Here is an 11,633-nt window from a genome sequence, read left to right on the forward strand (position 1 = left end):
CCCTAATTATCCCGCTTTGTTTTGCAAATTCCAAAGAGCCAATTGTGATATGCGATTCGTGATTGTCAAAAATTAGTATCACGGGGTTTTCTTTTGAACACTTAACATGTCTTTGGAAATGGATCAGAACCTCAACAAAAATTTCCCCGTTCATCCAACCGCTCTTTGTTGCACTGCTACTTGAGCCTGCAGGGGCACCAAATAACATTTGATTTTTGAAATGTACCCTTGGGAAAACTAAAAATGGTGGAACAGTGTTTTCAACAGCATTGATAATACAACAAGCGGTAATCAGCACTCCTCTCTCGCCTGATGTTACCTGGCCAACTTGTTTTTGTCCTTTAGCAGACAGCACATTCGGTGGATTATGTACCGTGGTGATTGCAGTTTCATCCAAATTATATATCAAATCGGGGGATATGCTATCTCCAAATTTTCCATATACTTTGATTAAATTTTCGAAGAAAGCATTTACATTAGTCCGATTAAAGCTTGTGGCTCTTGATAAGCTTGTTGCTTCAGGTTTGCGGAGAGACAATATTATGGGATGCCTCTTACGAAATCCCACTAACCAGTCTATTCCCGCTGAGTTATTAGTATCCCAGTTTTTCGGGATTTTTAGGCCATTGCGAACCTGAAACATAAAAATTCCAAGTAGACAAATTTAAATTGTAACAATTTACTTACAGCCAATTGATAGGCTAGTCCCAAGGTATCTTTGCGGGTCAAACCATAATGTATTTTACTTGCTGTTATTAAATATAATTCGAGTTCATCTTCCAACTCTTTGGAAAAAATTTGATTTATTTTGTAATTTGGTTCAAATTTTATTGATTGAGGATTTTCTGAATTTTTGTATTTATTTATGTAAGGTTTTAACGTCATGTGACGTAATTTGTATTTTTTCGCTGCTCCTCTAATGCTCATTTTATTTTGAAGCACATCAAGAACAGCTTTTTTGAGAATCTTCTCATCGGTTTTTAAGAGGGTTCTTACACCTTTGCTTTTACGTGGCATTTTCTCACTAAAATAAATTTGTAATCAAGAAATTTATAATTAATTGTTTTACTAGGGGTACAGTGTTACAAGAATTTTTGTAACAGTGTACCCTGTAACACTGTTCACTTTTGAACGCCAATGCACATAGAACTAAATTTTTAGCGCGGTAATGAAATATAGGGTATGGTTTTAAGTGTAAATCCAATAGAAATATATTTACTTTCCATCCATAATAAAAAATTAATGAATTACTAACGTACTTACCCATATACTAATACACTTAGATCTTAAAAATTTTACTTTTCACAGGTATAAAAACTGTTATGAAAATATGTGACTACAAAACACTTATTCAACTACGATAACTGATTTATGGAAGGCATCCGACCTTTAATGAGGTTACGGTACATGTAGTTCGCCTATCTACCAAGAGGTGGAACAGAAAGCAAATGTAACACTGTTCCCTTTGTAATACTGTTCCCGCACTTCCCCTAGTGGGAACTCCGGTAATATGACATTTTGGAGAAAATCCAAATCCAGTTTTTAAAAGAATTTTACTTTTAGCTTTGACCAAACTACGTTGTTAGATTAAAATTTGGCTGTGTTAAAATTGTATACAATTTGTTTCAATGGTATTTTGTTACTAAAACTTTGAACTAAATTAATTTTGTTTAACACCTATATGGAAGGTTGTCACTCCATCTTTTGCGCGGCCATCCGATACTTCTTCTGCCGATTGGTGACTTATCTCTTGCTATTTTAACGACACGAGTCTTCTCCATTCTTCTTATGTAGTTATTCTATTCTATTCTTTTTATTTTTATTTTGTGTCCAGTCATTTATACACTGTACGTTACATTTTCTTCTAACGTCTTCACTTCTCTTTCGATCACTCAGCGTATTTTCTGTAATTCTTCTCATTAATCTTATCTCTGCCGTTTCCAGTATCCTTTGCATTGTGGCTGTGTCGGGTCTTATTTCTGAAGCATAATATGTCATTATTGCTTTTACACCGGCTTTATAAATTCTTGACTTCATCTCAATGTTAATGTGTCTGTTTCGCCATAATATAGTGTTATTAAGGCATCCTGTCAATATATTTGCTTTTTGTACTTGATGTCTCACTTCTTTGTTCATGTCTCCATAGCTAGACAGTGTAATTCCCAGGTATTTTATTTCCATTACTTGTTCAATATAGATGACATCAATTTCTATTTTACATCTGGTTATTTCTTTGCTGACTACTATTGTTTTAGCTTTCTAAGATGAGATTGTCATATTAAATTCTTTTGCTCTTATGTTAAATCTGTGGAGCAGTTTTTGCAGACTATCTTCATCTTGGGCTATTAATATTGCTTCGTCTGAGAAACAGAGTATTTTTTTTTCCATTCTGTATCCACTTTCTTTGTTAAAGCCTTTGATGATTTCATTTATGATCAAATTGAAGAGCATGAGACTTATTAAATCCCCTTGGCTTATTCCGCTGCCTATTTCTATAGGTTCTGTAAGTTGTCCATCTATTCTGACTTCTATTTCGTTGTTTTGGAAGATGTTTTCGATAGTTTTTATAATATTTAGGGGAACTTTCAGGAATCAGCTTTCTTTAGAACAATCAGACCACCAGATACCACCACATACCACCACAAGGGAAACATTTTACGAACACACTCAGACTGTAATAAACAAGACCTCAAATGATACATATATAATTAATATGGGTGATTTTAACGCCCGTGTTGGCAATGATATAGTTCCAGGAACAAAACAGTGATATAATGAAAATATTAGAAATGAAAACGGAGACATTGTGACGGACCTCTGCAGCATAAACGAAAAACGTATTATTATCACATTTTTCCCTCACAAAGAACAATACAAACACACTTTTAAAAACAGTAGAGGACAAAAATCTATGATAGACTATATTCTGCGGAATAGAGTTATAACCCTCTCAAATCTTGGATGTAAGAGCACTAATATCAGCAGAAATAGACAATAATCATAAATTGGTATTGTGCAAAATCTGAATGAAATTACACATATTTGATAACAAAACACCAGAAAGATACACCACAATGATAAAAGTCGAAACGACTCCACAATATACCTATATCAAAAAAGAATGACCGAAAATAGCAGAAACACATATATCACGGAAAGTAATAAAGTCGAAAAAACTGGGCAAAAATTAAGTCTAATATCTTACCCTCGGCCAAGAAAGTTCTTGATGAAAGAAATATAAATAGAAATAAATCGTTCTCAAGGCAAACAACTTCATCGTTTTGTACAAAAGTCAAGGCAAAATGCGAAGAAAAGAAAAAAGCTTACCTGTAATACATGTCAACCAAAACACAAGAGACATACCATAATTACCAGACAATGTGCACTTGTAAAAAAAAATAAAAATGATCACTGGGAACGCTTTTTAAAAGAAATAGAACACGATTTTTACGGTCTGCAAAAGAACATAATGGCACTTCATAAGTGACCAAAGAACAGAGGTAAACTATGTTATTAAAAGCAATAAAGTAAATAAGAAATAAAATAACTCTAAGACAAAAACGGTGTAAAATAGGTATTTTATTCTATTTACGCACCGCTTTTAATCCAGTATTTTACTACAAAAAACTGGGGAGAGGAGAAGGTTTGGCAATTCCCTGAAATCTAGAAAACTACAGAAAAAAAGATTTCGCTACTTCGGTTTTATTGGACCTGACATGAACTGTCAGTGAGGATGAATTTTTGTGAACACACAACATAAATTTTTATGAAAAATTTTTAAACAGTTTTACAAACTACTGTTAACAAAACAATAACAAAACTGATTGGGAGGGCTCCAAAATAAACCTTGAACACAAAATTAATCTTGCTGTGCCATTGAGAAACGCGAGGCAACTTGATAACGAATTAAAAGTTTTTATAAAAAATATCGTACAGGTAGCTTGGGAAAATACTCCCACAATAACTTCTAAAACAAAAGGGAAGAACTATCCAAAAGAAATCAGAGAACTCATAGTGGAAAAAATAAAATTAAGAAACACATGGCAGCAACACAGAGCTCCACGGGACAAAACTAGTCTAAACAATGCTACACAAAAGCTAAAAAGAGAAATATAGAATATAAAAAATTCAACAATTGATTCCTTTTTAAGTAATTTAACAGCTTACCACAAAAAGAACACAAATTATTCGGTATGAACGACAACAAAAAGAATGAAGAGACCAGTTATTCATTCTCCTTCTATCAAGTTGGAAAACGGCAAATGGGCTAAAAGTAACGAACAAAAAGCAGAACGATTTGAAGATCGTTTAGAAAGCATGTTTAGACCTAACGACAATAATGGGTGAAGAAGATGGAGAACTTCTCAGGAGATGGGAAGAACCATTCCAAACCGATGAAAGAATAACGTTGACATCATTTATAGAAGTATCAACAGAGATAAAAGAAAATATAAATCCTAAGAATGCTCCAAGATATGATCTCCTAACAGAAGAACTATTAAAAAATCTACCAAGAAAAACCATAGTGAAGCTATCACATTTAATAAATGCTGCTTTTAGATTGAGATATGTTCCTCTGTAAAATAGCCAAAGTCATTACGATCGCCAAAACAGGCAAAACCTCTTAATGAAGTGAAATTCTGTTGACCAATATCACTCCTTCCGGTAATGTCAAAACTATTTGAAAAACTTCTATTAAAATAATTAAAACCAATAATAGAAAGGAAAAATCTTATACCAACTTATCAACTTAGTTTCAGAAATAAACATCCCACTATAGATCTAGTTCACTAAATAACGAATATAATAGAAAAAACTTTAGAAGAAAAGAAAGTCGGCTCTACAATCTTCTTGGACGTAACAGTCATTTGATAAAGTCTAACACGAGGGTTTAAACTATAAAGTAAGCATGTTTGTGCCTAAACAGTATTCAGAAATCTTAGAATCATACATTGCGAATAGATATTTCAGAGTTAAACAAGAAGAAGTGTACACCGATTTAAGGGAGATCAAAGCTGGCGTGTCACAAAGGAGTGTATTAGGTCCGGTCCTGTCCTTATGGAAAAGGGGGGCATTTCAAAGATAGAACAAAACACTATTGTCACTTTCGCGGATGATACAGCCATACTAGCGATACGATAAACTAATCAGTTGCAACTATTAGTAAATATAATACATACCTGGACCAGACAATGTCGAATAAAATTAAGTTAGACTTAATCTGCATACATTAACTTTACAAATAAAAAAATTGAAAATTTTCCAGGTGGAGTGAATAATATCAAGTTCCTTATGCAACACCAGCAAAATACTTGGGCACTACACTAGACTCGAGGCTGCGCTGGGAAGTCCATGTCAAAAAGAAAAGAGGGAAGCTTGATATTAGAAATAAGAAATTGTATTGACTGATTGAAAAAAAATCAACATCATCCATTTATATTAAAATATCTATTTACAAGCAAGTACTGAGCTCAGTATGGGTATATGAATGCCAATTCTGGGGTTTTACCAAAGCTAGTAATCTACATATTTTATCCAGAGATTTCAAAACAAAGTACTGAGAAACATTGTTGATGCTCCTTGGTATATTCATAACAGCAACCTCCGCCAGGACCTGGGTATGAAAATTGTGACCGAAGTAATCAAGAGAACAGCAGCAAGTCACGAGCAGAGGCTGCATAGTCATGTAAATGTTGAGACAATCCAGCTTCTTGACAACACCAAACTAAAGAGAAGACTCGTAAGGACAAAACCATTTGAGTTAGTGTAAATTTTTAAGAGTTTAGTGCAAAAAGTAGAGTATAGTGCTGTAATGCTATTGCATGTTAGAGATAGTGCATTAGTTGATAGATGAGGCTATTAGAGCAAGAGTGGGCTAACCAACATTTTGTTGATAATTGAGTTATATATTGCAATCACTTCTAACAACCTAAAGTTTAAAAGCAAAACGGATCTAACCAACATTTCCGTATATTATAACATAAATCTCTCCAGTAAGGTGATTTTGCATTATAGAAAATAACAAAAATTTGAACACACGAATGGGCTAAGCCACAAAGTTGTGGAATAGACAAAAATTGTTTAATACATAAATACGTAAAAGAATGCAAAAGTGGGCTAACCATCCTTTTTATAGGATAGACCGGTTTTAACTGCTTATCAAGGGTACGTATCACACAATCTAACCTTCCAGTGAATAGATGTTTGTGTTAAGGTGGGAATTAGACTGTGTAGTGCAGCCCCTTTCTTTTTAATCGAACGAGACACAAGCATCACGAGGACCTTAAGAAATAGGATCCTGTTTACTGCATTATTTTAAAAATGTTGTTACAACAAAAAATGTAATACTATATTCCGATCAATGCCGAGGGCAGAACCGTAAAATTAAAATGGCTGTCCTTTGCGATTTTATTGTGTCACATCCTGATATTGTGATGGAATATATTGATCATAAGTTTTTAGTCAGCGGACATTCTTACCTTGCCTGTGACCAAGATTTCGGAGTAATACGTAAGAAAAAAAAATGTTTAAAGATATCTACGTACCTGACGACTGGATAAAGGTAATAGCACATGCACGAAAGAAAGCACATTTTACGGTAATAAAGATGACAGAAAACTATTTTTATTCTACTAAGAAGTTAGAAAGAAATATAACAAATCGCAAACTTGATATACAAAAATCAAAAGTCCAATGGTTACAGATTCAGTGGTTGCAATACAAGAAAACAAATCCATTTACAATTTACTACAAATACACAATAATGCAGATGTTCCCTTTTATTCACTAGATGTTAAAAAAGAGGACATCCAGGGAAATACTTCAGCTAGATTATCTTTATCCCGATGGACGTCCAATAACCGAAGCAAAAAAAGATCTTTTGGAATTACTTTCGTTTATACCTCCAATACATCATGAATTTTACACAAGCACCAGAACAATAAGATCCACTATACAGCAAGAAAAAGAGTTCATTAACGATGAAGATTAAGTATTTTTGTTACTTTGTTTTTTAATGAAGCATATTTTCAACATTGATATTGTTTAATTGTATTGTACTCTAGGTCTAATCCACATTCCTATTCAAATTTTTAAGGGCACACTGATGCAAAAGCGGTCTAATCCACAAAAAAGCTGAAATTTTTATATTATTGTTAAATATACTGCAAGATCTTTAAGTTTTTTGTTATTAGTTAATGATTTGTACCTTTTGGCATATTTTAATCTTATAAAATTTCAAAAAAGCGCATATATTCTTGGTTCATGTAAATCCATTATTCAATATTTGGGGTAAGCCCACTCTTGCTCTCATACCCTCAGATAATATAAGACTAAGCCATAGAATAGGCCGTTTGGTTTAGGTATTTGATGTTTATTAAGTTAGGTTAGAAAATAACTGATATGTCATTTGTAACCAGATATCAGAAAGAAACAACGTACAAATGTTATAAACAAAAAAACACCACGTAACTTTTTCTGTGTACACTTTTGCATGTAAGTAAGTTAGGCCAAATCAACTTATATTCATCCCTAAAAATTGAAGTATAATTTATGACCAATCTTATTGTGACACCCGGTATAAAAAACTACAATACTCCTTTAATGGCTCCTTTATTAAATCCTACAAAAACGAGTGAACATGTGAAACTTATGTTTCACATGTTCACTCACTAACACACAAGTTATAAGTAAACATGTTTATGAACATGTTTACTTATAACTTATACTTACTTATTAAATATACTTTTAGCTTATAAAATATTACTTATAAAATATAATTTTTGTACCTTGATAGAAAGAAATATATAATCCCGCGTTTTAGAATACTAAAATATAATCTTATATATTGTAAGTGCTGCATCTTTATAAATTTAAAAAATAAACAATTTTAACATTTTTGGACTCAACGCATTATTTTATAGGAGACTGATGTACGTAGTAATAATAATATATTGCTTCTAATCACACGAAGTCTTAAATAATCAACATTAAGTCGTTTTCTTTGAATCCTATAGGCTTATGAATATGCTAAAACACAGAAATGACATTTTCTTCATATAAAATACCATCCTTAATTGAAGTACCTAAGCTATTATGTTTTCTTTTATTACCTAGGCCTTGAGAGTAACATACAAACATATTAATCAATGGATATTCAATAAATTTAATTTGCACTTAACATTGTAGGCCAAGAACATTTCTAAATGAATGGAGTTTTTTCATAATTTATTCTTTTTATTAAATAAATTATCTCTCTATTTACCCTTTTTGTTAACATCCTTGTAAATGTGTACACTGTCCAAATTTATTTCAACTAACGCACCGGCCACTACTCACTAAATATCTAAAATAATTTTATGGCGACACTAAACAAACCATTTTATCCTGTCTTCTCCAATTGAAGATCGATCATCATCTTTTATGAGACTCCCCCGCCAAATGTTTGAAAATCCCGCGTCAACTTAGTGGGATAAACGTTAATATTAGAAAATGTTTAATAAAATTTTAAAGAAGCAAATTTTCTATTTGACTTTTTGAACATGTAAATAATTATTGTATAACGAAATATTCTGAAGTTAATATCAAGTAAACGGAATATCGAACAAATAAAACAATATAAACAAAATCGCAAAAAAGAACTTTCAAAGGTCATATCACTTTTTTTATTTTCATTATATACACAAAATATATCGTTTTAATAAATATATTAATAATATAATACCAACTTTTCCTAAAAACGAAAATACTGGATCTACCACAAAAAATTACGTTTGATCAACAGAAAGCTCAACTTGTACACTTGACATTTTAATAAATAAATATTCATTGTATAATAACTTTCTTACAGTTTTCTTACGAACGCTAGACGAGAGAGCATACGATATATTTAACGGAATAAGAAATCATTCTAGCAGAATGCTAAGAGAGCTGACTAACTACAACGAAAACATCAGGACGGTACACAGAAGACCAAAACAGCAGATAGCAGGATATAGGGAGAACCCAAACGAATAATAAAGTATGTAATGGTGCATAGTCGTCAATCATTAGGATGCAGAAAGACAGGAAACCAACCAAAAAAACTCTGGCGAGAGGGTACGCTTCTTTTTTAGGTTTTTAGGACTCTGGCGAGAGGGTACGCTTTTTAGGTTAAGAACAATATACACGGGGCGTGTGATGGCCGTATACACCTTAGAATGCACACCCCACCTCACGCACACTTTAGGATAAGGATAAAAAGAAAAGAATTGATGCCCAGGAATTTTATAGTCCCAAAGCACCAAGGAAGTCCACAAAAAAAATGTGTTTTCTGTCTAAATCACTTTGGTTTCATCTAAATCTTAATTATCATTCTTACGTTCATTGTAAATTAAACTCATCATCATAGACCAAATATGGAGGGCCCGTCTGGCTCTCCATATACCGCATTAGCGGACTTGGCCCTTAAGGCAGATCAGGTGAATGCTGATCTTCACGCGAAATCCAAGCACTGAGGTCATGTGCGGCATACATGGGCTTGGTGGGCGGACCCCACTCGGGTGCTTAGCCGGCGAGGAGAACAAAATTTAACTTATCAAATCGGCGGCTGAGTGACCGAGCACACACTCTTTTCCGGGCATAGAGTCGTCAGCTCAGGCTGGCGGCTCTATGGTCGGAACACACGCTTTTTTCTTTTTCTTTTTCTTTTAGGGACTCAAGTCCCGAAGTCATGATAGAGTAACTTCTATAGAATCAGAAAAGTAAATAGGGAGAAAAGCCTAGATGTGGCTACCCCTACAGTTAGGTGGCATAACCACAGTCAATAAAAACAGAGGGTGTTCCATTACCCAGGGCACCTTAAGTAACTCTCAGATCATAAGCCTCCTCACGTAAGTCACACGATGAGAAGCGGTGGAGGAAAAACCTGGGGGTCAGAAAGGTAACCTTCGACTAGCGAAGTGTGACCGGTTTGATCTTCGGACATGTGGATCCCATTCTTATATTGGTATACACATGTTCCAAGGGGCGGGGTTGATCACTGCGTGTGTGTGTGTGTTTCTTACAGTTTATGAAAATTAATTAATAAAGCACAAACATAAATTCTTACCATCTACTTTAAGGAAAGAAGTCTCCCCTCCAAAATCGTTTCTCTATCGATGTATAAAGAGTCGTAGACGTCTTAAAAATCTCTAAAATACTCAACTGAGATTGATATCCAAAACTACTTTCGAGAGTGTCGGAAGATAAGTTAGATTTCAATATATTTTATTTATTTTAAATTATTAATGGGAATGACTAATACGAAAGGAGATGAAAAATATATTTGTTTAGTAATACATTTTTATGATAATTACTTAAAAAAAAACGCCAATATCAGTCAAGGCAAGTCCTGCTTCCAAAGTGTAACATTAAAAGTGCAGTCCGTTAGGTTTGCGTTATCTATCTAGCATACAGCAAAATGTATACTGGATAAACGTAAGCTTATAGAGCTAAAGTACTGCGAAGGAATCAACTCAAAATCATAACAGACTTCCACACCGCACGTGTGCCATTCAAGAGATATCTGCATGATATGATCAATAAATAAAACATAAGCAGTATTATAATTGGCAGCAATACTGCCGGCTACCAGGCGGTTTTAGAAAACAATGAAACGCCAATACTCTGGGGTATTGTAATTTAGGAATAAGAATTTACAAGAAGGAAATTGAGAGTAACGTTATTGAATATACTAATAAAGAATGTCTTAGCTCAGATAAATAAATTTAAAGGGCCAGAGAGACACCAAATATCAAGGGAGAATTCAGGCTAGCTTTTCTACCCTAAAGATTGGCTTTGGGATAAAAGATGAGTATATGGGATAATAAAATTATATAATCAAGGGAGAAAATGAGACCTTGAAACAGAAACAATGAAATAAGATAAGACAACTTGGAATCTAATATTGTATCGAAGGCACTATAAGTATATAAACGTAGGTACTGAATGTGGGTCCCACTCAAGACTAGCTTGAGAATTTAGAAATGAGGAAAAAAAAAGAAACAGGTGTACCTGATACAATAACCTGCAATTACTTAAAAAAACCACTATTTAAGAATCTGCTGATGCTCCAAAAGCGATTTATGCCCATACTTGCTCGGTACAAGGATGAGAGTCTGTTTTCCATAAATCTTTCGAGTGCTCTGAATTTGAATGCCGTACTCCTGCTGTAATAAGAAGACCTAAGTATGCATCAAATTCTTCTATTGTGAGTGACTTCCAAACATTTCGAGGTTTGTCGGGGTTTTCAACATTATACTTTTTACAAACGCTATTAGCTTTTCGATTGGTTTCGCGTATAATTATGTCATACATTACGTCACTGAAAACACATTTGAATGTATCTCTAATCGAAAGAGTTTTAGTAGAACGTACTGGGCCCGTTTTTTCACGCAAAAGGTTACGTTTCAGTGTTCGACTTGCAGTAAACGGTTTTCGTTGCCAAATCGTTTTATCTTTTGCAACCAGAACATCACTTTGGGAAGAACTTTCTTGAAAATCGTCAAAATCTTCATCACTACTATCGTCGCCGTCGGTATCAATTTGAATCTTATTATTGATATCAGTAAAAACGTCCTCTACGTCAGAAGCTTCATCTCCATCCAGTTTGCTTT

At 33.7% G+C, this 11,633-nt stretch overlaps 1 protein-coding gene across 1 annotated transcript in view; it reads right to left on the reverse strand.

The window, feature by feature from the left end:
* l(3)mbn (lethal (3) malignant blood neoplasm) overlaps positions 1 to 8,410 on the reverse strand; it is a 52,701-nt gene extending 44,291 nt beyond the window's left edge. The window contains exon 1 of the mRNA XM_072537313.1: positions 8,264 to 8,410. Within this exon, the coding sequence (XP_072393414.1) occupies positions 8,264 to 8,278 (15 nt within the window). The 5' untranslated portion in view covers positions 8,279 to 8,410. The remainder of the gene's footprint in view (positions 1 to 8,263) is intronic.
* Between the last annotated feature and the right edge of the window lie 3,223 nt (positions 8,411 to 11,633).

This window comes from Diabrotica undecimpunctata, chromosome 7 (assembly GCF_040954645.1).
Source record: "Diabrotica undecimpunctata isolate CICGRU chromosome 7, icDiaUnde3, whole genome shotgun sequence".
Classification (NCBI taxonomy): Eukaryota; Metazoa; Arthropoda; class Insecta; order Coleoptera; family Chrysomelidae; genus Diabrotica; species Diabrotica undecimpunctata.